The 26289-nt window shown below is 50.3% G+C and overlaps 2 protein-coding genes across 4 annotated transcripts in view; one reads left to right on the forward strand and one right to left on the reverse strand.

Annotated features, from left to right (window-relative positions):
• Positions 1–511: 511 nt before the first annotated feature.
• DSTN (destrin, actin depolymerizing factor) lies at positions 512–7344 on the forward strand. The gene is given in 6 exon segments (XM_033094850.1): positions 512–614; positions 617–690; positions 692–819; positions 3986–4061; position 5811; positions 6110–7344. Coding segments are annotated over 6 exon segments (444 nt in total). The 5' UTR covers positions 512–559; the 3' UTR covers positions 6220–7344.
• A 4828-nt stretch (positions 7345–12172) lies between these two features.
• The window catches only part of RRBP1 (ribosome binding protein 1), a 67209-nt gene continuing 53092 nt past the window's right edge, over positions 12173–26289 (reverse strand). The window contains exons 9-24 of one of the 3 annotated variants that reach the window (XM_033094847.1): positions 25769–25947; positions 25571–25605; positions 22769–22859; positions 21973–22065; positions 19528–19620; positions 19366–19449; positions 19150–19239; positions 18291–18383; positions 17835–17906; positions 17147–17242; positions 16479–16562; positions 14579–14686; positions 13735–13818; positions 13377–13472; positions 12688–12831; positions 12173–12222 (exon numbers count right to left, since the gene is read on the reverse strand). In XM_033094847.1, coding sequence (XP_032950738.1) covers positions 12184–12222; positions 12688–12831; positions 13377–13472; positions 13735–13818; positions 14579–14686; positions 16479–16562; positions 17147–17242; positions 17835–17906; positions 18291–18383; positions 19150–19239; positions 19366–19449; positions 19528–19620; positions 21973–22065; positions 22769–22859; positions 25571–25605; positions 25769–25947 — 1481 coding nt within the window. In that variant the 3' untranslated portion in view covers positions 12173–12183. Of the gene's footprint in view, positions 12223–12687; positions 12832–13376; positions 13473–13734; positions 13819–14569; positions 14687–16478; positions 16563–17146; positions 17243–17834; positions 17907–18290; positions 18384–19149; positions 19240–19365; positions 19450–19527; positions 19621–21972; positions 22066–22768; positions 22860–25570; positions 25606–25768; positions 25948–26289 lie in introns of all 3 variants that reach the window. The other 2 variants (XM_033094846.1, XM_033094849.1) reach the window with 2 other exon arrangements.

Below are 26289 nucleotides of genomic sequence, written 5' to 3' on the forward strand. Positions count from 1 at the left end.
TCTATAAGAAGAAAACATTCCAGCACCTCAGGAAGTACCTTTTTTCACGTTTTAGGGTAGGAGGGCCTGCATAGATGACTCTTTCCTTACTCCCACATAATAGTGATGAATGGCTTATATATGCTATCTTGTAAAACTTCAATGACTGAAATTAGTGATTGTAGCTCAGATTTTCCAGTTTCCCTGTTGGATGATAAGTATACCTTAAAAAATTTAAATGTATGTCAGTCTGTCATGTTTCCCCGAAAATAAGATATAGCTGGACAATCAGCTCTAATGAATCTTTTGGAGCAAAAATTAATATAAGACCCGGTCTTATTTTACTGTAAGACTGGGTCTTATATAAGACCGGGTCTTATATTAATTTTTGCTCAAAGAGACGTATTAGAGCTGATTGTGTCCAGCTAGGTCTTATTTTCAGGGAAACACGGTATAACCAGAAGTTATGTAGTGTTTTATATTGGCATGATAAAAATTATTATCCTCTTTCTGATTTCTTTTCTTATTATAGGCCTCAGGAGTGCAAGTTGCTGATGAAGTATGTCGCATCTTTTATGACATGAAAGTTCGGAAGTGTTCCACACCAGAAGAAATCAAGAAAAGAAAGAAGGCTGTCATTTTTGTCTCAGTGCAGACAAGAAGTGCATCATTGTAGAAGAAGGCAAAGAGATCTTGGTTGGAGATGTTGGTGGTGACTATAACCGACCCTTTCAAGCATTTTGTGGGCATGCTTCCTGAGAAAGATTGTCGCTATGCTTTGTATGATGCAAGCTTTGAAACCAAGGAATCCAGAAAAGAGGAGTTGATGTTTTTTTTGTGGTGAGAGCATTGATGGAAACCTTGAGTCTCTCAATGTTAGTTTAGCACTTGGACAACCAGTTCCTGGGGCCAAAGTAATTTTCAGTCAAGCTATCTGCAGTCATTGCCATTAACTTTTATCCGTAAGGTTTCATAAGATAAAGTCTTAGCTGGATTGATGTTTGTGGGATCAAAACTAAATTTTAACTACTCTACTTGAAAGAAATGACTTGCAATGGTTTGATTATTTTTGGTGGTGGAAGGGGCACAGGATAGATTACTGTGCATTCTTTGAACTCCTTATATGCTGAAATTTCTCTTAAAATTCTTCCTAGAATACTGAGAAGAAAGTTTATCTCATGAAAATCCTCTCCAACATGCAATGCTAGGAACCAGACTCCCACTTTTCTAAACACCGATCCTTTACTTGTGCCTCTGTGGTTTGCTACTTTTGAAGTTATCATTGCCTTCAACTGTAATTTGCTCTACATTTACACTGTCCATTAGTATAGCCACTGGCCACTGTGGCTAATTTAAAAGTATTAAAATTAAATAAAATTTAAAATTTATTTTCTTAGTTGAATAGCCACATTTCAAATGCTCAGTAGCCACGTGTGACTAGTGGCTACCTTATTGGGTAGCACAGATATAGAACATTTCCATCATTACAGAAAGCTCTATTGGACAATGTTGCTCTAAATAGTGAAAAAGTGTCATAAAATGATTTACGTGACCTTTTTCTTGAAAGGCTGTCTAAATTAGCTCTTCTTGTCCTTTCAAGTAAGTTAATATTTGAGATTAAGTTTGAGTTAAAAGCTACATGTGTATCCCTCATTTAATTGTATTATACTACATTCCTTGAGATGGAATTCTTACCTAGTGAGAATATTTCTAGTTTCCAAGGGGAAGGAGCAGTGGTAACAGCCTCTGATTTGGGGGGAGTGAGGGTCCTCTTGGTACTTTGGCCTGAGCCAGGGCAAGGCAAGGGGGTGGCTGGGGGTGGGCTTAGCTCTTAGCTGTGTGTCAGGAACATCTTGAGATGTGGGGCTAGGAATTCTGGTTTAAAGGAATGCAACTAGATCACACCTCAGTTCCATTTCAGAAAGCCTTTATTGCACTTTTGACTAAACCAAGATACTGTGAGGACTCTATATATGAGGTCTGGATGCATGTATTAGGGCAGCTTACTGTTCTGCAAGCCTGGCAGCCACATACATACATACATACATACATACATACATACGTACAGATAATAGTTAATGAGACAAAAGGAGCAGCACATTCCTGATTTGAGTGAAGGTGCATTCGTTAAACTTACTTCTACTGCATGCTGGGTATTGTGGTAGGGCCTGGGAAAACAGCTATGAATAAAACAGGGGAGGTCTGCCCTTTGGGATTTACAGCTGCGTGGCACATGTGGTAGCTAAATAATGGTTTTGGCTTTTAAATTGGTGAATATTTTCTTCATTTTCCCTACTACTTCCCCTGGTTTTTATACAGTTTTATTCACTATGAAAATGATCCTCTTCATTAAAAAAGCATTTGGAAAATAAAAGTAGAAAGGAGAAAAGAAAATTCCGTGTTAGTGCAGTGTTTCGTTTTGCACCACTGCTTTTTGAAAGAAAAAGTAAAATCTTTGAGAGTTTTCTGTAACAGGCTCTGTTTAGGGCCCAGGGAACAGCTCCTGAAGTGTTTTAAAAATCTGGTTGGAATAAAATCAGAGCAGCAAGTGCCTTTTCCTGTCCATGACCTATTTTACATAAGAAAAGTACCCACTTAACTTTGTAGCTCAAGCATCTCCCAGACCTGAGGAGGTTGTTAGGGCTTGCCTCCCTCCTTGGACCTTAGAGTGGGAAGAATAAGCATCTGAGAGACATAGAGACTGCCCTTTTCCTGGTTCCCAAGAGTAGAATCTTTGCCTGCTGTGGGAGGAGTAGACTAGGTGAGGTCCCTGCCAGCCCATGGTGTTAATGACTGGAACATCCTGGAAATACAGCAGTGAAATGGAATCCTTAAGTGCTTAAAAGTATTTAACTACACTCCATTTACCCTTTGGTATCTTGGTACAGTGTGGTTCCCCGAAAATAAGACCTAGCCGGACCATCAGCTCTAATGCGTCTTTTGGAGCAAAAATTAATATAAGACCCAGTCTTATATATCAATTATGTCATATCATATCCTATTAGACCCGGTCTTATATAAGACCGGGTCTTATATTAATTTTTGCTCCAAAAGACGCATTAGAGGTGATGGTCCGGCTGGCTGTTATTTTCAGGGAAACACGGTCGTGTGTGGTGGATATGGGCCTGTGGTTGGGTGGTAGGTACAGTGGGAAATGAGGCATTCATAGAGAAGCAGTTTGAATGGGATGGGATTTTTCTTTCTATTATTAATATTGCTGGTGAAGAGAGCAGTGAAGCACATGGTATGCTTCCAGCCTTCATTCAGGAGAGTGGGGGCAGCACTACAAATTTTGTAAATACAAGATGATAGTAATATTGACAATTAAGACATAATTATTCTTGAATTACCATTATGCTTCTGACATGTTTTATTATGTTAGACTAAGATGGAAAACAAGTACTCATTTGGTTAGAATTTTCTATTGGAATAGACAAATAAAAGGACTGGGGAGAGTTAAGAAGGGGATTTTTATTTTATTTGTAACATATTCTTTTTAAGAAAACAATCAAAGCAAAAATGTTGAAATTGCTAGCATTTCTTAATTTGGAGTGGCAGATACTTGATTTGCATATTATTCTCCGTACTTTTCTGTATTTTGAAACTTTTTTCCAACCAGAAAGTGTTAAAAACCTTATATAAACATGGTTGTTTATATAAGCCTGAACTCCTCAAGTCTTTATTGATAAATTAAAAAAAAATTTTTATTTTAAATGGGACAAATTGGGTAATACAATGAATTATTCAGTGTTGGTTCTTTTATTCTGGCCCCATTAATCTGATTTTTAAACAGCAGTTCTGTACTTTTTTTCCACTTGGTGAGCCTGAGCCATTCTGTGTATGCCCGTCCATACAGTTACTATCCAAAGAGGTTGAGACAGAAAACTTGTGTAGAGATTCTGAGGGCCCCCCCTCCCCCCACCAATCACTGATGCAAATGTTTAAACACGTTGTAAATTGTACTTCCTCTAAACCAGTTTTTTCATTTTTGGCATCTCTTATCCAGGGCACCAGAGCTAGCACCTCTGAAAAGTAAAATGATCTATGCGAGCTCCAAGGATGCAATCAAAAAGAAATTCAAGGTATGGTCTAGATTTACTTCCAAATACTTAGAGGTGTGGTGAGCCCCTGGAATGGGGGCTACATCTTTTCTAAGAAGCACCGCTTTTCTCTGGAGAGCCTTGGCTACAAAGAAGGAAGCACTCCTGCTTTTGAGAAAAAGCCCAGAAGTTTGAACCCAGTTTTCAGTGTGCACTCAGCCTTGTACTAGTCACTCTGGGTCTGCATGGTGCATATTTAATAACCTGTTCTCAACATTGGTGCCTATCACTTGTCCAAGCTGGTTTTCAACTAGTCTGAGATGCTGCCACGTTTCTCACATAGCAGGTGGAGACGAATTGGTTTACATTGGTCATACTAAATAATAAATTTGCTCTTGCCCTTTGAATGTAGTTGACATAACAAAGTTGAAAAAGGAAATGTTACTAAATGGGAAAGGATACTTTTATCTTAGCTTACTTTGGAATGGTATGATTTTAGGTAATTGACTCATCTGTATCCAAAGGAAGTGCCCTCACTCCCTGAGCTGGCCAGTTATGTGTGACTTGCCCCCTGGGTGATTGGGACCCTGATGAGATGGCCTTGACCATACTGACTGTCTCCAGCCGGGAGGAAATGTTGGTATGATGGGAAGAGCATGGGGCAAGTGCCCAAAGGCCTGCACTGAGGGCTAAGCTTGTCGTCTGACTGCTGTGTGACCTTGACCAAAAGCACTTACCCTCCTTGGGCCTTGATTCTCTCAGCTGTAGAATGAGAGATCGTGCAGATCGTGTGGGCTCAGTCTCAGAGGTTGCCCTGCCTCCCTCCTGCCATGGCCAGTCCCACACAGCTGGGCGAGCCAAAGTCACAAGGGCTTGGCCCAGTGTGGTTTTTGTTTTGTTTGTTTTACTGTGATTTTACATTCTTGTCGCTGAACAGGTTTGCCCTAGCTTACTTTACTTTCCTGAAAACTGCTGCTGAGTAGTTCAGGCTGCCTCGTCAGGTTCTCCGTGTGTTTGGGTTGATGTTGGGGCCCCCCCCGGAAGTATGTTCATCGGTCGGTTTAACTGATGTTTTAGCATGACTCCTTAGCCTTAGTACTTCCAGAACGCAATTGAAAGAGATCAGAGTGGATTCCTCACACACCTGGTCTGGTAATATTAAAGAGGGCCACTTTGTCACCATTTTCCTAATGAAACCGTCACTGGCTTTTTTTCCCATCAGTCCTAAGTGGTCCAAAAGCTGACCTGTTATGCTTTCAGCAGTTTAAGAAATGGTCTTAAAATTATGGAAAATCAGAAACAATGCAGCTATTTAAAAGATTGCTATTTACAGAAAAGCTACTGTGTATAATTCTATAATTGAGCTCCATTCTGCAGTGTGGCAACTAATTTTTCTGAGAAAGCAATCAGTAAAACATTTTACATAGTTTTCACTGTGATAGATTCCTTAAACGTGTAGTATAATGCCACTGGAGAGCTGTTTTGTTGAACAAAAGAGATGTCATTGTAAGTACTCTTACTGTTAAGTATAGTTGACAAAATCAACTGCAGTCAAAACATTAAATTCATATTTTACTTACGTTTTACAACCAAGAAAAAACATTACTAGACTTTTTAACTTTTTATTGAACTACATCATATCTATAGAATAGTACACATCATGAATTATTGTAGAACTCAATGAATTTTCACAAAGTGAACTTAATGGTTGTTTCTTGATGTAATGACCAGTACCCCAGAAGTCTCACTGTGCCCCTTCTAGTCACATCACTTCCTTCGACTCCTTCACAGGGTAACCGGTACCCTGGCTTCTAACAGCGTAAAGTAGCTTTGGCTGATTTTGTACTAGTGGAATCCTCCAGAATGTATGCTTTTATGTCTGGCTTCTTTCAGTAAACATGTTTGTTAGGTATTCACTTTGATGCATGTAATAACAGATTATTTATTCTTATTGTGTAGATTTTGTTGTTTGTGTATACCACAGCTTTTCTATCCATATTAGAACTGATCTTTTAAAGCAGCTTGATATCTTAGAAATAGGTAAACTACTACAATAATTCTAAATAAAATTATTGTTTTTCCCTTCCTAGGCATTAAACATGAATGTCAAGCAAATGGGCCAGAAGACCTCAATCGGGCCTGTATTGCTGAAAAGCTAGGTGGATCCTTAATTGTAGCTTTTGAAGGATGCCCTGTGTAGATCATCATTCAGTGCCACAGATCGAAAGCTTTCCATGTTTCATGTTATTCTCTTGCTATAGAAGTAAGCAAATATATTTAGGCCAGGGTCTCACTGAGGGCGAGCTGTCTTGTCTGCTGTTAGAGTAAACTAAATAGTCCATAAACATGTGCTAACAGCCCTAAATAAATCTAAAATCTAAAGTTTTATTGGTGTGAAATAAATTCTTATTGGCCAAATGCCTATTTTGATGAGTTAGCTTATAAGGATTTTTTGCTAAGCTCATTAATTTTGATAATGCAGATTACAAAACAGTACAAGGTCACATGAAGAGAATTTATTGCATCCTTGTTAATCTCAGCATTACTTGTTTCTTTAGCTAGAGAATTGGTCATACCTGGTATAATTTTGGCCCCAAATTCTTTATTCTTTCTTGAGCTAAACTGAAATAATGGAAAATAATCTCACAACCTGTAATACACACTAATATACTAACTACAGTAAGATTAAGTCAGGCAGGTCTTTAATTCTACCAGATGTGTAATGGAGACTGTCTCAGAATTTTGTACACCTTATAGTCAGCGCTGATCTTGCAAAGCACTATTTCAAGCACGTAGTTGGAATACGGGCAGCAAACTCCGTTCATCCGGGGTAAGCTCTCCCCTTACTAGTTGGGAAACTGTTCTGAGAGTGACCTTGCATCTTGTCAATAATGGTGTGTCCTCAGGAAAATGTGCAATATCTTGTAACAACTGATTATAATGCAAATTAGGGCTCCATTGTAATACGCTTTGTTCATGAAAATGATGAAATGGTATATTGATGATCTGGGACACCGGTGAAATCTGTCTCCTTCAGAACTTGTTGCTTCTGGTACATAAGGTGTGGAAGAACATTAGACATGTTTATTCTGGGGCCTGGGAGAACTTCTGAATCTCCTGGAGCAGTTTGTCAACTGTATGTGAAATTGGGAGCAGGTATGACAAGTGATGACACCCACAGGAAAGCCACTACCTGATGACACTTGGAAGTGATTGTCTTTAACATCACAGGCATAACACTTTGAACAATACAGAGATGCACAAACAGTTGAACTTAGAAGTAGCTGTGTTGGCTTTATGTAATAAATGAAGCATTTTTAACTTATCTCTTGTGTAATTATTCGCATTTGAATTGGGGATAAAGAGGTTTGTCTTCCATATATATGGGGCGTGGGGGTTTGGGTATTTGGGTCATTTAGAATTAAGGTCACAACTCCCTCTTATTGAATGAGAAAGTTGGTGTAAAAGTTGGGAATCTTTCTTATTCCAAATATTTATCCAAATACCAGGCTTTTATCACCTCTGATACATTTGGGAGGCAAAAAAAAAGGGGGCTTCTTTCAAAATTGTCTAGAAAACAGTGCTTGCTGGCAACTAGTTCACTGATAAGCTGCTCGACATTCTTGCATCCTGTTTTGCTATCTGCAGTGCTTCTAGTGACTGTGTATATTAATAGGCCTCCTGAGTCACTGCAAGCCCAAAGCTACCTGACTCAAGAATCAGCCAGGTAGAGCCACCAGGTATTTGGTCAAGGAATTTTGGGAGAAAGTTTTTTCTGTGGTTTCAGCTTGACATGTGGTACGACTTGTTTAACCACCATCCCATGTAGGTGTGCTTCTGTGTGTGTGTGTGGCGGGGGCGGGGGCGGGGAGCGGTGCATGCCATGGGAAGGTTTTAAGCAGTGCACAGGGATGTAATACAATGTGAACATCTCCTGACAGTAACTCTTATTCCAGAAATTGGGAAGATGTTGATAGTTACTTCCACCTCTGCCTAGGGGAACTATTGAGCGAGTCTTACTGAATTCCTGAGAGAGGGGCCCAAGAATCCTTCTATCAAACTCCAGGTAATTCTGATGCAGAATTATAGTTTGGGACCTCAGTTAACATTGGTTAGTAATAAAACTGCAGGTATATTCTGTTTTCAGCAAATTTACGTTTTTACAAGTGTTAACAGATTACAAAAATGTGTTTGTGGAAAGCTAATTTAGAGTTCACCTAGTGAGTATTCTTTACCCTGAGAAAGAAGCAGATGAAGCCACTGCTAATAGAAATTCAGAACTTTACTGAAGTTTCTTATTTCAGAGAATAATCGGAGAAAACAGTGAACATAGTGACTCGAATAATAGAATTAGACTTAGTCGAGTTGTTTCCTTTTGCAGAACTGCCAAGTGTTGGCTGGTCCACACACAGAAGTGCTACTTCTGCGTCTTGATTGGTTCGTTGTTCTTTGGACTACCAGAGAATGGCTGTGCCCAAGGACACATTACTTGCTCGTGATTTGGGGCATTTCTGAAATACGGTTACAGTCTCCAGACTGAGCTCCAGCTGAGGTTGCAGCTGGAAGAAGGGCCATTAATTGCATTGTGGCTGGAAGAGGGGAAGAGGAGTTCCAGGAGCCAGGCTAGCAGTGGAAGTTTGTGTAACTTGAGCTGTATTTGGCTGGCCAGGGCTTTCCTTGGGCTCTGCCCAGTCCCAGGACAGTATTCCGCCCAGAAAGGTCAAGTAACTTGCCTAGGTCACAACTCTTGAGCAACAGAACCAGGAGAACTCAGGTCTCTTGTTTTCTGGTCCTAAGTTCTTCCCCTTGCACCGCTGGAGTTTTTCGTTTCTAACACCTGGAATTCTAAGGTTAGATCTTATTCAGTGCTAGGGATAAAACTCGAACTGGGAAGGAAAACAGTTATTTTGGGCTTTGAATCCTGTTAGACCGAAACCTGAAGGAGTCTGAGAGAGAAGGCATTTGTGGAGGCTGTCTGGTGGATTCTTAAAATCTCTTCAGAACTCTTCCCAGCTCTGCTGTTGGTGGTCTAAAGTGAGCAGTAGTGCTGTGCCCAGGCTGTGGCTTCTGGCCAGGCCTTAGGACGGCAGCACTTCCTGTTAGGCCAGCTAGTGCTCCGTTTAGTTGACAAGTGCTCCAATCCAGCCTGGGTGATTCCTCCTCCACATGGAAGTTCCTCGCAGGTAACTACAAAACCCAGTGCTCCCGTGCCGCAGGGTTGCCACATTTGCAGGCCAGAGAGCTGAGTAGCCAGGCCAGTGAGCTAGGCTCCTGGGTGTCTGTTCCATGTTGAGGGACACCTTGTGCTGGAATGTGCAGAGGGCGGCTGCCTCCCATACCTTCCTGAACAGCTCTTTCCTCCTTCCCCAGCCTGATGATGGAGCCAGGAACAGCCCAGGCGACAAGGCCAGGCTGGGGCAAGGCCTGGCAGGCTGCCTGGCAAACTCGGGCTCCCTCTCCTGGCCCAGGAGGTGCCACTGCTGAGCCTTAGGGCTGGTCAGCCCTTGCCGGGCAGGTGAGGAGGCCTGATGGACCCTCAAAGCTTGAGCTGCAGGTGGCCTCCAATGTAGCCTTTTCCTGAGCCCCATAGGGCCCCAAACCCTACAGGCACTGTGCCCCCACCAGGTGGTCTGAGGAGGGAAAAGGGCTGTAGCCAGAACCCAGGGAGCAGCCTTGCCCTCTAGAACCCAAAGGCAGCAGTTTGGTTCCCCCAGGGCTTCTTGGCGCCTCTCTTTCCTGAGGTCCTCCCATTCCTGTGCCTTCAGAGGGCATCTGCCCAGTCTAGGGGTTGGCAGTTCTGCAGTCAGCGAGGAGGGGTGGGGAGCTTATTGTAAAGGCAGGCTCCCAGGCCTGTGGTGGCAGTTCTCATGCAAGGCACAGGTCTGGCTGGTTTCCCACAAGGAAACTCACCAAGGTCCCAAACCAGACCTTGCATAAAACCATCGTGTAGGACCAGTTTGTCCCCCCAGGGCCAGTCCTCCAGCCTTAAGCCCTGGCTGCTGAGGAACAAGGCACACAGAAAGGGGACTGTGAGGGGCCACTGTTCAAGGGCTCCAGAATGAAACTCTTCCTCCAAAGGATCCCCTGGGCTGCTTGATACAGTGCCAGGCTTTAGAGGTGGGTTTGAGACCTCCTTGCCCTTGACCAGGTGAGCTCTCTTCATTTTATGAGGCGGCTTTGCAAAATGGAGAGGTTCACCTCCCAAAGGGGACTGAAAGACCCACGTGAGAACCAGGCAGAGGGCTGGACACTGGCTGGTGGCAGGTGTTACCAGTCATTTCCTCCTGCTCAGTCTCTTGGCCAGGAACCACGACGCCCAAGTCCCATGGGCTCCCTCTCCATTTCAGCCCCCTCCCGAGTTCTAGAACAAGTACAATTGTGTTCCCTTGCTTAAAAACCTGGCTCCTACTGCCTTATCTGTGCAGACCCCTTAACCTTTATAACCTGGCTCCACGATGCCTTCACCGTCCCCCTTTTTTGTCCCCTCAGCCTTGACCCTTCACCTCCCCTGGCAAATGCCTCCTGTTACAGAAAACTCCAGCTCCAGCTTAAGATCACTTCTCTGGGGAGGCTTCCCAGACTTTCCAGCACCCTGATCCCAGTATAGTCGCAAGGGCTACACAGCATGGTGAGGTGGCCCCCAGACCAGGTGCTCTATGCAAGCCAGGACCAGGACTCGGTCGTGCAGACTGGGTGTGGGGGCTGAAGGCAGCTAAAGGACACACATGTATGTACCACAGTACTTCCCGATGTCTTGAGGTTCCCATGACAACCAGCAGAGGTGTCAAACGCACCACCTAAAGGATGCAAGAGATTGAGAGGTCCCAAGGCAGGCAGGTGGTGGAGACCCCAGCTCTTGGGCTGCTCTCTCTGGGAGCACCACCCTTCCGTCTCCTTGGACCTGCTGTGAAAGTTCTCAGAATTCATCCAGCCAAGTTCAGCCAATGAATGGAACGTCCCCTCACCTCCCAGGATTCTGAGAATTGGGAGGGAGATGGAAGTGGCACAGTGCTTGGTCCAGGCAGCCCTTGACAGACCTGGTTAATGTCTGCCCTCAAGACCCTGAGCTCCTCAGATTCACCTTCCATTCCTGGGGCGTTTCAACTCCTCCTGTGACTCGATTTCTAATTCCATTTTGCTTAAGCTCCAGGTTCCTATTTCTTACAAAGTCCCTGACATACCTCTTGGCCCAAGAGTCTCCTGGACCATGCTCTTAGGCCACCAAGGACACAGTGGGTCTGAGGATCACAGGAAGTCTCCACTGGCTGCTCCGGGCCTGGACTGCCCCTCCTGAGGCACGGGTGTTTATCAGCCTCAGCCAGAAGGACCGACCCACCTTACTCACCGAGCTCATTTCACACAGCAGCCTGTCACACACAGCCCTGCTCACGTAACCTCAGGTCCTCAAGGGTGGGGACTGCAGTCGGTGCATCTGGCCACCAGGCATCCCAGGCCCTGCTCATCCTGCCTGGTGGGCACTGTGGACTGGGTGGCATGATCGGAAAAAGTGCTGGGGACCATGAAGCAATGAGTTTCACGCCCACTCTGGACAGAGATGCTGATCTCGACTTCAGAGAAACCAAGAACCACACCTGCTCTCTCCTGAGAGCCCAGCAGAAGAGCAGACAAAACTGCAGTACCGGGCGACAATGTTGGTTTTAATGGCATTAACATCCAGGAGGTCACACATCAGTTCTGGTTGGCAACTTCTTCCAGGGGTGAGTGGCTGCTGCCTCGCTGGGCGGGGCCCCTCCAGTCTGTGCCACAGCCTTTGAGACTCGCCACCTGGTCTGCCTGCCCCCCACCCCCACCCCACTGAGAGACAAAACAATTGCACTGATTGACATACACATAGCCAGAGGTCCCGGCCTCCCCAGCACACACTCCAGGGTCTGTCACACAGCTGATCAGGGCTTTGGCGTCTGCTCGGCGGTGGTCCAGGGCTGGTCTTGGGGAATAGTGTTTATCGAATGTGACAGGTTCTTTTACACATTGAGGGTCTGGAAGATCTATTTCTGTGGTTCTAAGAGACTTGTCTCTAATGGCTTCTTTCAGAGCCACCGGAGTTGGGCCTGGATAACGCGGTGTTGGTTTGTTTATTTGTAAGGAATGTATAAGGCATTTTGGTAAGTTGAACAGTAACTTCTTTTTTCGCAGAGAAGACTCAAACAGATGTGCCCTCCTTTGAGTTGCTACTGTCTTCCTGCAAACAGAGGGCAGAGGGAAAGAGAGGTTGGGGCCAAGGAGCCAAGGGGAGCACTCACCTCAACTCCTAGGGACCTGCAGTCTCCCCTGGATTAACATCCCATACCACTCCAAGCCCTTCAGAGAACACCCAGCATTGTCTAGAGAACCAGAGCTGACTGCTGGGGCTGGTGGAGGTGCCTGAGGGTTGGCGGGAGCTGAGGACCCCAAGATTGGGTGAGAACCCTGGTCCCAGAGGCTGCAGAGTGAGGACATTGGGCCAGGAATGGGGGGCCAGAGATGTGCTTCCCACCGAGGGGACCACGGAGGGGTGGGTGCCGCATGTCCTGAGGTTGCCTTCAGAAGTCCGACCCCAACACCTCCTGCCCCCAGGTCTGCGTCTCCTGTTGGTTCTGCTTCTCAGCAGTCCTGGGGGCCCAGAACCAAGCCCTTGCCAGCGGCTCTGCGTGGGCAGGACACTCACTGTTTTGTCCAGCTGCTCCTGTAACTTCTTCACTGTGTCTTTCTCCTTTGCCAGCTGCTCCTGGGTCTTCTTCAAAAGCTCCTGTAATCTGGTGGCAGCACGTCCCAGGTCACTCGTTAACTTCTTTTCTTTTTCTAGCCTCTCCTGTGGGTCAGAGGATTAAAGCAGATCAGCCTTCACACACCACATATCAGGAAGGCCACCTGGCTATGCCCCTGGGATCTGACACCTCGGAACTGGGAGCCCTCTGAGGGCAGGATGATGCTGTCTTCTGGTTACCCAGAGAGAGGAAGTGACAGCTGGGAGCAAACAGCCATTACAGTTAGGCCTGTGTCCTGTCTACCAGCGCTGCCAATGAGCTTCCTGTGACACGGGATGTTCTAAAGTGCACTGTTCAGAGCAGCGGCCAGTGGACACACGTGGTCACTGCTGAACACTTGCAATATAGCCACTGTGACTGAGGAACCGAACTTTTTAAATTTAGCCACATTGACTAGCGGCTGCCATATATGACCCTGGAGGTTTAGGGATTCCCCTCCCTCCACACCAACCACCAAATGAGGCTGGACCCTGCTCAAGGGGCTGTAAGACGTTTCCTCTCCCATTCCTGCCACAGGTGGTAACAACGGGAAGCCAGTGCCGAGTGCTGGCCCCCCACTGAAGCCTCGGAGCAGAGTCCACCCTTCTACCTTAAGCTGCACGACCACCCCTGCCTCTGCAGACTCGAGGGGGCTGGTGCGAAGCTTCTCCAGCTCCTCCTGTAGCCGACACGCTGTGTTCTGAGCCTTGGCAGAGAAGAGGAACTGGGGTTAGGGCATGGGTCTGGGGAGCTGCCTCAGAAACCCAGCTAGCCCTACGGGAATAGGAGAGGGCACCCAGCATCATGGGACAACAGTTCCAGCCTGTGGACAGGAGGCAGGTGACCGACTACATAGCAACACCCAGTGGGAGAGACGCCCCAGACCACGCCCACCTGCCTGGGCCTGGGCCACACCCTCACCACCCCTGACAGGGACGTCGGCTCAGGGCCTCCGGGCAGAGCCTGACCTCCTCAAACTCGGCCGTGAGCTTCTGCCGCTGCATCTGCTCGTCCTCCAGGATGGCTTCTGTCCGCTCCAACTGCGTTTTCAGCTGCATGGAAACACCGCAAACATGCTTTGGGAACCTGATGAAGGACCCTCTTGGGAGCCAAGGGCTCCTGGGCAGGCTGAGACCGGGGGGTGCGGGGGGTGTCCACCGTCTAACTGCTTCTAGTGCCCACCTGCCCCTGCCTCTGACCACCAGCCAGCCCAAAGCTGTTTCCAAAGCTGCCCCTTTGGGGAGACGGCGCTTCAGCCCCCGGGTACAGAAGCTAGTGTGGCGGAAGGGAGATGCTGATGGGATTTGTGCTGACCTCCGGTGACTTTGATGAGACCCACGGGACGAGGATGCTCAGAGCCACTGCACCAGCACCGCCACAGCTGTATCCCCACCCAGCAGCCACCCCACTGCTACTCGGGTGGGGAGGGCTCTCAGCAGCAGAGAGCAATCACCCTCCTAGTAACACCCTAGCAAGGGCCACAGTGGGAGACCAGACCCCTAATGGCAAGCCTGGCCGCCTGCTTTCCGCTCTTCCAGTCCCTCCTGCACACGTTGTCAGGACTGATCCTCCAGCACCCTCCCAGCCTGGCCACCTCCTCCCGCCCTTTCCTCTGCTCTGTGGCTTCTTCAGAACCTAGGTGACCTCCAACTGGGCATCTGGGCAAAGTGGGGTTGTGGGGAGAGTGGGAAGTGGAGGCTGCAAGTAATGGGTGTTTAGCCAGAACAGAGGTTATCCCTGAGCTCCAACTAGGGTGGAGGGGGCCCGAGGGCGGTTAGTGGACAGTATCTGGGACTGGCTCACCGCCCTAACCTCGACAGGGTCCTGCTCTGCTGGGGGGACCTCGGGGGGGGCAGCCGGAGACCCAGCTACATCACCATCCTCTACGTGGCTCTTCATCTCACTCAACTGCTGCCTGACCTGAAACAGGGAGGGGTGGGTTTGTGCAAATACCCATCCGGAAGCACGCCCACCTTGCACACACACACAGACCCCGTTGGGGGGACCGCAGATGCTCCAACAGCCAAAGCCCTTACAGGGGACCTGCTCTGGTAACTGATCTGTGATGGGGTCCTCGTGCAGGTTCACTGGGGCAGAGGAGCCAATATCACGACCCCTCACCTGGACCAAACAGGTCCCAAAGACCAATAAGGGGCCCAGGCTGGCCTGACCCATGTGCCCTGCTCAAAGGCCAGCCAGCATGAAGCCCCCCAGGAGCGACGTGACCCCGAAGGACAGTGCACACAGAGCTAAGGATCCAAAGGGAAGAAGCAGCAGCCACCAGGCTCAGCACAGACAGTACTGCCTACATCCCGATTCCTTCTTCTAGACACAGTCCACTGTGCAGAGCCCTTAACACCGGTCTAGAAAAGAGTACGAGGTGACACTCTTGCCCAATAAGGTTCCCCCACCCTGAGCTGCACTGCTGGGGGCAGATGACACGTCTGGTGACCCCCAAGCCTCCAGACCATTGAGCCTCAAATATGAAGAGGCAGTGGGGTCATCAGGGAGCTTGGGTAAAGGTTCCAGTCGAAGGATCTGGGTGGGCCACTGGCACGAGCTCCCAGGAGACGGGGTTGTTCTCAGGGCCCATCCAAGAGGTGCTGCTACCTGGAGCACCCAATTGTGAGGGCCTTGTTCCCTCTCTTCTCTCCCCTCCCAATAACCCCCCAAAGCAAAAACCAAACTTGCTGGCCAATGACGATAGACTCGGGGGAGTCTTCTCCACACGTGCCCCCGCCTGGGCAGTGCGCCCGGGGCCTGTCACACAGACCTGGCCTTGGGGAGTGGCCCTCGGGCTCAGGTGGTGACTTGGCCTGGACAGCAGCCCCCCTCTAGTGCAATAGTCCCCGGTAAGTCCCATGGGGAGGTAGAAGCCTGCGTACTACGCAGGCAGCTGCTTGCAGCTCAGCAGATGCTGCTGTGGGAAGGGCAGCCCCGTGCACCAGAACTTCAGTCTCCTCACAGCAAACCAGACACATCCATTTATATTCGAAATCTCCCCAATTTCTAAACGGTAACAACCAAGTCAAGATCTTAAAAAGACCGTGCAGATCAAACAGAATATGTCTGTGGCCCTGCAGGCTGCTGCCTGGAGCTGATACTGGGACTGGTGAGGCCCCAGCTCTGTAAGGCTGGGCTGACCTTGCCAAGGAGTGGACACTGTGATCACACACCAAGACAAAAACCGAAGGACCAGAGGCCACCTGCACAACAGGGAGCTCTGCAAGTCTGCTGCCACCTGCCAGGCATAGAGGAAACCTCCCTCCCCAGCCACAGGTTGGACTGAACTAGTCTCAGCCACCTTAGTGAGAAAAGGCCTGAGTCCCACATACGGCAAGGCCCATGCTGACAGCCACAGGGCAGAGAGCAGCCAGGCCAGAGACGCCCAGGTGACATTGGGCTCACAGAAGTCAGGTCACCCTGAGCTCCAGTGCCGTGGCCAGGGACGAGTTCGCACCAGGAGAGATGGGAGGTGGGCCCTGAGAGTATTAGTCCTGGCAGCCGCAGGCCCCGCGTGGAGTTTTGAGCAAATGTGCAAGGAGCCCCGTCAGCACAGCCCGATCAAAGTCTGGCCCAAATACCAAACTGGTGCACGTGGCCCTGTCACACTGCATGACCTTTGACAGGATGCAAAAGCACAACTGGCAAGTGATCACACACACACACATCGTCACACGCTCCCACCCCACCCATCCCATGTTCACCTCACCAGGGCGAGCTCATTGCTCTGTTTTTGGGCTTCGCTCTTGGCTGTATCCAGCTGAGATTGAGATTCTAATAAAAGTTGCCTCAACTTGGGGAGAAAACAGACCCAGGTGATGGGGAGGAAGGAGAGAGAAGAGAAAATCAGCTCCCGTGCGTTAGCGCCTAAACACACCATTCTAAGACATCCACGTAACCCACACCCTTGAGAACACTGGGGCAGAGCAGGTGCACAGGCTCCCAGGCCTCTGGCAGCTCCTGTTTCTTTTCAGAAGATTGAGGAAGGCTGACATTCACTGCACACCTCGCCTGGGGACTTTGCAAATGTTTACGTTTACCCTCACAAAATAAGACCAAAAGTTTCAGATCAAACCAGAATTGGGGGTTACAGGTTTGTGCTTTCTGCTTCCAAAGTTAGAAAATAGTATCAGATTTAAATCCATTCACCCCAGAAATAGTGTCACCAAGCCAGGTGAAGAATTCTTTCACTGCAAGGCTGACCTGGCCTGTTGGCTGGGCTGCCTTTTTGAATCTGCCCCACGACCCTTCCTCAGGATGGCCAGCCCAAGGAAGGCCTAGGGCAAAGCCTGAGAACTGAGACTTTGAGCTCATGTTAACAAGAGCTGCTGCGGAGGACCGGCTCTGGGCAGGCAGAGACCCCGCTGGGAGACTCACCCCCGCCACCTCTTTGGCATAGCTCTGGCACTCAGCGCTGGCAGCAGCCATGTGCTTCTCCAGCTCTGCTTCCAGGTGCGACGTGTACTCCCTTACCTGGACACACACATACACAGGCACGTGTCAGAGGCCTTGACAGCAGGCAGCAGGGCAATGAGGCAAACAAGTGTGGCTGGCCCTGGGATAAGGGCTGAGAGGTGACCTCATGGCCTGTTGGCTCCTGGGCCAGCCAAGGCCAGGCAGAAACAACTTCATGGCGACAGACTCCCTTAATTGAAAACGGTACCTAAACTTCAGCACACTCCTGGGTCCTGATGTTCTCAGACCTCAGGAGTCAGGAGAGGAGAACTGTTTAGCCTTACTTGCTAGGTGAACACCAGGAGCACCTTCTCTAAGGCCAAGGTTGACTGTGTCTGCAGAGGGCAATGGGGCTACCTCACACACCCTGCCACGATTCCGAAGGTCACTGCAGAAGCCACTGTTTCCCAGTGCTGGGCATTCTACACAGGGCCATGCTGTCTCAGGCCACTCAGGTTGTAAATGGCTCTCATTAAGGAAAAGCAGGACTGACAAGATCCCCTAGCCTCTCTTAAGACTGTCCACAAGGAAAAATAACTAACGTCGCCTCTGTAAGAACATTTCTCTGTGATAAGGAGAGCAGCTTTCTGAGCACAGCCCCCACACGTACCTGATCTGAACTTTCAAGTTCTCCTTTTAGCTTCTCTACAATGTCTTCGAGATGTTTCACTGTGACCTGTGACTACAAAGCAAGCAGAAGGCCCCGTGTCAAACACGAGTCCCATCTCTCAGGAAGCCCAGTGGTGCCCACCCACTCCGAGCATGACCCAGCAGCCTCTCCCTGGAAGTGGGCGGGAAGGGGTATCTCCTTGAGACTGAGGAGTCAGCTTTCATTATGACATTGCCATGCAAATACGGCATTACCAAAACCCAGCAAACGTGACTCCCGTCACCCAAATGATCCTATCAGCTTTCCCTCTGGAATTCCCTCTAGGGAATTCTGACCCAGCTGTCTGACTTGATTGAGTAAGTTCTGTCTGAATTCCTAGAGAAGATGGAATGTGATGCCCTGGTGTGATGCTCGTGTCGCTGGACCCCGGGGAGGCTCTGAGGGCCCGTGCTGTACCTTTTGGAGCTCCTCCTCCTTGGCGCTGACTTTGGCCTTCCAGACCTGCTCCTCCTCCTCCACGCTCTTCTGCAGGTCCCTGAGCATGCCCTCCTGCAGGGATGGGCACTGAGGCAGGGCACTCTCCCGGAGGCCCCACCCCACACAAACACACAGCTGTGTCCTCCTGTCCCTTCAGGCCCTCTATAAGGAATGCCTGGCTGCCAGCTCTGATTTGGTCAATCAATGTCACGTGGGGAGCAAGGTTGGCCACAGTCCTGGAGTGGCGCCCTCTGGCCAGTATGTGAATGAAGGCTGAGGGCCACACAGGGGAATGAGGCCTGTGACCCAAATGAGGATGTATGGACTTGCATCTCTGTTAGGTTTGCCACCAATGCCAGCCTCAGTGGCCCAGGACAAGTAGCACAGGATCGAGTCGGTCAGAGTGGGAGGCTAGACCCAGCATTGCTTCTGAAGTCACAGAGAGCGCTGTTTCAAGCCGGCCATCAGCCTGACACTCACGTTTTCCTTTCATTTCCCAGACTATTCCTTATTATGACCAAGTCTCTCCATCCCCAAGAGCAGCCCCAAACTTTCAATTCAGCCCTCTCTTAAGCTTAGAAGCAATGAAGACCAGAGCACCTTATTCATCCCTTTTACCATTCAGCCAACGAAACGGGGTCCCGAGTGGGGCAGTGACTTGCCCAAGGCCCCACAGAGCCAGAGTTTAAACCAAGAGTTTGAGCCAGAGTGGCCAGTGGGGTTTTCCATACCACCACCTGCCTCCCGTCCTACAGGCCCCGAAAGCTCTTTCCTGGCAGACTCCTGAGGGGACACCCAGCCTAAAGACTAGCCAGCGGCCCCGGTCCTCGCGCCTCACCGTCTCCGCCAGGATGGTGCGGTACTGGTCACACTCAGCCTGCAGTGTGCTCTGGGTCTCCTCAGCCTCCCTCAGCTTGAAGGCCAGGTCCTAAGGGCAGAGGGTAGAACAGCGGTGCACTTAGCCAAACACACGGATGAAACAACTCTGGACACTGGGGACTGGAGAGCAAGTGGCACCCCCACCCACGTGGGCGAGTATGTGTGCCATGCTTACTAAGGAGGGCTCCGTGTTTACTGGTAGCTGTTTCAGCAGTTCTGGGCCTTTCTCTTTCAGTTCCTGGAGCCACTCAGTGTAATTCTGCAACAAAAATGTGCAAGTGGGGGCCCAGCAACATTCCCAATTAACAGCGGGATCCCAGGGAGTCACCTTCCCTACCTTGTGGGCCCCGTCAGAAAGTGCCGGGAGCAGAGCCAGCAGGGCCTCCTTGGTCTGTGCCTCAGTCAGGCTGAGCTGCTTTTCTGATTCCTCCTGTGGGTTGAGGGCAGTGTTCAGATCAGATGTGGAGGTTTAGGGCAACCTCCAGGCAGTGTTCATGGAGATGCAGGAACAGCCACCCCCAGGAAAGGGAGGGACAAGGATCAAAAAAGAAGGTAAGTGACTCTGCGGGGCTGATTGTGGGGAGGGGTGTTTAACCTCAGTGGCCGTTCTAACCACACCAGCCAATGCTGGGTCAATTTTAAACAGACTCAGCTCTAATAAAGGGGGATGGCAGGCTGGTCCACATGGCAGGAGCAAGTTCATCTACCCTGTTTCCCCAAAACTAAGACCTAGCCAGACAATCAGCTCTAATGCATCTTCCAGAGCAACAATTAATATAAGACCTGGTATTACATTACATTACATTATATTATACCCGGTCTTATAGTAAAATAAGACTGGGTCTTATATTAATTTTTGTTCCAAAAGACGCATTAGAGCTGATTGTCCAGCTAGGTCTTATTTTCGGGGAAACGCGGTAACACCTTCCAGCAGGTACTCAGGCTCAGTCAGTTCTCAATTTCCAAGCGCTGTGTGTGTGTGTGTGTGTGTGTGTGTGTGTGTGTGTGTGGTGGTGGTGGTGGTGGTGGAGGTGGTGGTGGCGGTGGTGGCGGTGGCGGTAGTGGTGTCTAAGCTGCTGTGGGAGCCTGGTAGAAGGCAAAGAAGAAGTGCCACTAGAGGTACTCCGAGCAGCCACCAGAGTTAGGAGCTACCGCTGGCCAGGAGTGGCCAGACCCAGCAATCCTGGAGGGAGAGAGATCAATACTCCCACTTTGCAGAGCAGAACCAACCCAGCAGGGTTAAGGATTTGGTCAGTGTCACATCACTCCCAAAGTAAGTCCATGTGGTGGCCGTGCTGTCTAGGCCAGCACCCCCATCCATCCTCCTTGAGGCTCCCACTCAAAGCATGAAGAAGGAACGGAAGAAGGACCAAAGAAACTGTAAGGCAAAGCCTAGGATAGCAGCGTCCCCTGGGGACAGACAACCCCCTGGGCATTGGCTACAGATTTCTGGGTAAGAGTCTTCCTCTAATAACCAGTCCCCAGTAGGCTGAACCTACTGCCAGCCCTGCCACAACATCAGCACGGTCTGACACCCAGCCTGAATACCAAGGGCGGTGGTAGGAACTACTACTGGATTAGAGCGGTCGAGTAGTGTTCTGGAACATGCAACTGGAGGATGCCTGACAGATGGACGCCCTGCCTGACCACAGCACCCACATGGTCTGGACTCAAGTCGCAGAAAAGGATCCTTCTTGGCTCACCTGATCTGTAGACAATGCCTACTGGCCTGCCACAGGCCCCCAACCTCGTGACCGCCCATCGTGGGAGTCAGAGGCCAGAGCCAGAGGACCTGGAGGCCAGCTCCTGTCTTTATCTGGCTGCACGACCACGAGCAAGTCCGGTGACATCTCTAGTCACAGATCCTGCATTTGCTACAGAAAGGCCAGACAGACTCCTAGGGCACCTCTGGGGCACCTGAAGTACAGCTGCCACAACTGGAGTGGGCCAGCCCTCCACCTCCCGCCCTGTCTCAGGACCCCATCTTATCCAACCCTCGGGTTTCCTGGCAGGCTCATGACAGTCACTGCAAAGCTCTCCGTAACAAGACAGACATTCCTTCTGCATTAGCAAAACTGGAAAGAGAGGGTTGGCTGCCCGGGGCCTTTCATCAAGAATGGAAATGTGTGGCAGAGGGGTGGGCAAGGCCTCTACTTGCTGTTGCTGCAGGCCAAGTCCCCCCGCCACAACTCCCAGCCCAGGGCTCCAGAGGTGACATGGGGGCCCCCAGACACTGAGATGCCCATACGCTCCCCCACCTGGGCAGCACGGAGCACGGGACCAACATGGACTTCAGGGCCTGAGTGCTGCTAAAGAGGTCCTTCCCCTCTGTGACTTACTGTAAAGATCATAGAACATACTGGGCCCTGATTTCAGAGCACCTGAGAAAGCAGCACGATCAAAATACCGGGATTTCGAAGACAGCCCAATGTCGAGCTTACTCACAGGTGGTGCAGTCAGGTGGGCTCACAGTCCCCACGGCCTCTGTTTCTGCTCGCTGATGGCAAAGGGCCCCCGATAAGAAAAAGCAATCAAGGGTACATTTTCTCCTTTCATCTTTGGGAGAAATGAAGGAATGAATGGAGACAGAAGGGAGGAGAAAGATGCAGGAGCTGGGGCACTCTGTGTGCCAGCCTCTCAGAGGGGTCCTGGTGTGGACGCCTGAGACGCTCCGGGGCCGAGCCGCTGTGCACGCAGTTTGCGAGCTTTGTGTTTTGCTAAACTACACGGGTGCTGCTAATAGAGTCCTGAGTAGCAGGTGAGTCTGGGACTGGACTCTGACCTTGGCCTGAGTCAGGGAGCGCAGCTTCTCCTCGAAGCCTCTCTCAGCTGAGGCCAGTGCCTCCATCGCCTTCCAGTTCTTCTCTCGGAGGTCCTGGCAGGGAGACGTGGAAAACGTAAGCAGCTAAAGGCGGTAACCACTGACATATCACCCATGAGCTGCCTCAGCCGGTCTCAGCAGGGCAGAACTTCTCCAACGCCACTCTGGACCCCACAGGAGGCCTTGCAAAGGGACAAAATGCCCTTTCTCTTGGCCCACATCCACTAGGCTTCTCTCAAGCAGCATTAACACAAGGCCAAAGCGTCACAGCCCACTATTGGGTGGCTATGGCATGAGAGATTAAGGAGGCTAAGCATCCTTTCAGGGAGACCCTATTTGGAGGATGGAGGGTTGGCCTGGCTCCTGAGAGAGAAGAGGCTCCTGCCACCAAACAGCAAGCGGGGGGTGGGGGGGTGGCCAAAGACAAGGCTCCTTTGCACCCTGCAGAGGAGAGGGACTTCCACATCCCCCTTTCCCGCCACTAGCCTCCCTACTCCTCCCTACTCCTGACCCTGGCCAGGCCAATCAGTACATTCTGTCCCCATCATGGGGGCTCCATCCTGCTAAATGGGACTCAAGCTGATCCAATGGGAGTCTGCCCTAGGAGTTTGGAAGGACCCGAGAGAGGGTCCTACAAGCCCAGAAGGAAAATGAACTTTTCAGCAGCTGGGCCCCTTCTTGACTAATCTGGGTGGCCTCAGCCCTCTTCAGCGCCCCGCAACCCCGCCATGTACATGGACACATGCTTGACACTCACATTGTTCTTAACTTTCTGCTGCTCAACCGCCTCCTTGAGCTCAGTGGTCTCCTTCTCCAGACACCGCACCTGGGACTCCAGCTCCTTGAAGCTGAAGGGAGACAGCGGGATCACTGCCGGGCATGACGGGCCCATCGCCCCCAGTCGTCTTGGGAGAGTCCCTTCCTCTACCCGGGCTCCCACCCTAGCCAGGAGCACCTCCCACTCTGCTGACCACCTCACAGGGCACAAGCTTTCAGGGAAGCCCAAGCAGCCTCGCTGGCCCCTCCTCCCACTAATCCCGAGTGTCCAGGGGCCAGGATGCAGATCCCAGAGGCCATCAGAGTCCCACGTGGTGACGCTGACCACTGAGACTGCAGAGGTCAGAGCAGCCACAGTGGCCAGTACAGGGATGGGCACTGACAGGTTTTTGGGAAGCTTTTCCCTCTGGTGAACAAAACCCATTGTCTGGTTACGAGGCTCCTGCTCAAGCTGATCCTGCTCTGTCCCCAGAATGTGTCAGCTGGCCTTTCCCTGTGGCCATGCCTGGCCCTCAAAGGACATGGGCTGGGCCTTCTCAGAGGACACCTGAGCTAGAGACTCATGTTGTACCATCACCTGCAAACCCATCGAGACTGGGTACCAGGACTCTCGGCAGTTCACTGGGTACAGTGGGACCATCCTCTGTCCAAAACTTAACTCTGCTAAGGCCCAAGGCTCTTCCTTTAGTTCTGTGCCTGGGCTCTGAGGAAGCAGACCCGAGATGACCCCTAGATGCCACAGGGTTGGCAAGATGTCAGTCCCATCTCTTCACGGTCCCTCCAGATTCAAGGGCCCAGTGGGCTTCATTCATTCATCCTCCAGAAAGTGAAAGGCTGACACAGCTAGAACTCTACTAGCCATTCTGGGGAACAGGCTTCAAACGGATACTTGGATATGTCACCTCTGCATTAAGATTTAGGACTGGGAAGGATCCAAGGACATGTGAAATCTAAAGTCCAGAAGTGATCCTGCTGACTTGAATCAGCACAACAGGGCCACTCGGGAAGTGGGAAAGAAGCTCCATGAGGATGCTCCTGGCTCGGGGGGGTGCCACTGCCACCAGATGGGGACACAAATATTTGTATTTCTTATTGTGGGCTATGGTCTAAAACTTTTGAAAACCACCATTCTAATACACGTTAGGCTTGAACAAAACCATTTCAGGGTGGACTGAGCATGCCGGGTGTTCCAACCACCCCATCTGGGAACGGCCTCCCACTGTGTACCACCTCACAGTTTTATTCTAAACACAGTTTGTATCTGGCCTGGAAGACAGCTGTTGACTTCTTGGATGTTGGTTTCACGCCCACAGAACCTTGACCCCTCCCTCAAAGCGCCGATGGGACCCCTCACAGCTGTTCCCTCTGGCCTCTGATTTATGCAACAGCCTGCCTCCAGCAAACTACCTCAAGAGGGTCCCCAAAAGAACAAGGCCCTTAAGAAGATTCAGCAGGCCCGTGACAAGGACACGCTGACAAGCACCCCCTTGGTGGCTGCTGCCCGAGTTCCAGAACATCTGGGGCTGGATCACTCAATTCCATGCTGGAACACGACGAACTGGCGTAGACACAACTTTCTGATAAATTGTCTCAGAAAGAAAGAAACCAATTTCTGTCAGACTCATCTGCATGATGCCAATAACTGGAGTGACCCCTATCCGCACCATGACTGACGTACCCTAGTGATGTGCTGTGGCCCAAGAAATCTGACCTAAAATACAAAAGCAAAAACCTAAACAAACACATCCTCTCTACCCCTACAAATACCATGAGAAACAAAGTTTGCCCAAGGCTTCTGGAAAAAAGCATATTGGGAAAGGAAGATGGAGAGGGCATGATTCTGGGTTCCACAAGGCATTTTGGGCCCTGTGGGTGACTGGCTTCCTTTCCCAGGCCCTGAACCCCAGAGCCTGAGGCCAGGGAACATGGGCCGTGAACTGGGGAGACACAAGGGAGATGACTGACTGGCAGCAGCAGCCAGAGCAAGGGAACCTGGTTGGCTGATGGCTGGGGGCACATCTGACCATCTGCATAGGGACACCCTCCATGGCTCACCCCCACATGGCTGCCCTATGGACCCCCAGCCACGGCAGCCAGGACCCACCTATGGAGCCCATGGGTACCTGCTTAGGGATACACACCCAAGAGGTGACGGTCCCAAGGACTCGAGCCCCCCAACTTGAGCCACCTCACCCAGGTGTCAGCTCCGGCCTTAGCAACAGCAAACAGTCCCTGAGCACTGCCTGGCACTGGGCCACCAACATGGAGGGAAAACAAGATCTACCAGCAATGAAGTGACCTCACAGACAACACTGTGACTTGGTCAGCTCTGAACTTCACCAATGTCCCAAATCGGTGCAGAAAGCCTGGACCACTTCCTTCTGGGTGTGTAACCATTTGTCCTATTTGATTTATGACCTCAGTCCCTGAAGTCCCTCATCTGTAGACAAGGAGAACTCCCACCCAGCTAGTCCTTCCCCATCGAGACATGGATGCACATGTGGAGGCAGGAAGCAGAAGGTTCGTGCCCCCGTTGAGGCACCTGCCACTCTCCACACAGATGAGTCTTGTTCCTCGAGAGGACGCAAAGAGCTATTTGCAAGGCTGTCTTCTTTCCTGCCCACACATGTACTCTGTCCTCAAAGTCACTGGAGGGACAGGGGAAAGGCAGAAGGCTCTGAAAGGGGCTCTTCCCAAGGGAGCCGTCCGCCCTGCTGAAAACCCCAACTCCCTGGGTCCTAAGCCACCCTGTGCTGAGGCGCAGCCCTTTACCCCAACTTACCGGGCCTGCTGCTGGTTAGCTTCTGCTTGGCTGGCCTGAAATGAGACACACAAAGCTCCTCGGTTACCATGAGACTCACCTCATTTGGCAACTAGTCAGGGTGGGGTCCATTTGCTCTCATCCTTCTACCTGGGGGTCAGGACTCGACAGTGTGCTCCCACCCCTTCCTTCAGCCCCAGGGAGGAGGTGCTGGCTGACCTGGCTATCCTGGGCGTCCCGGGCCTGGCCTGCCTCCAGCAGGGCCTCAATGGACCGGATTCTCTCTGCGAGCTGGGAGTTCTCCGCCCTGGACTCCTTGAGCTGCCCTTGAAGACCACTCAGCTCCTCGCACTGGCTCTTCACCTCTGCCTCGGAGGACTGTAATTTGCTGTGCAGCTCTGTGCCAGAAGAGGAGCAAGACCAGGTCAGGGACAGGAAGCACCCAGGACACACACGCCACCTGCCCTTCAGCACGTGAGCATGAGGCATGTCCCCTGCCTCCTTTGTGCTTGGGGTTTAAGACATACTTCTGACCACTGGGGCATCTTATTAGCTATTGGAGAAAGTCACACCGGGGCTTTGTTCTAGAGGATTCATTAGGGTAGAATGAAATACTCCCAGATCACTCACGGGAAAATGATGGAAATTTAAAATGAATTTCATGTGCAGTTTCTAAAAATTTGTTTTCTAGGAGACTGGCTCATATTAGCTGAGACCAAGGGGTCTTTTGTGAGTGTCCT

The sequence above is a fragment of the Rhinolophus ferrumequinum genome, chromosome 23 (genome assembly GCF_004115265.2).
Source record: "Rhinolophus ferrumequinum isolate MPI-CBG mRhiFer1 chromosome 23, mRhiFer1_v1.p, whole genome shotgun sequence".
NCBI lineage: Eukaryota > Metazoa > Chordata > Mammalia > Chiroptera > Rhinolophidae > Rhinolophus > Rhinolophus ferrumequinum.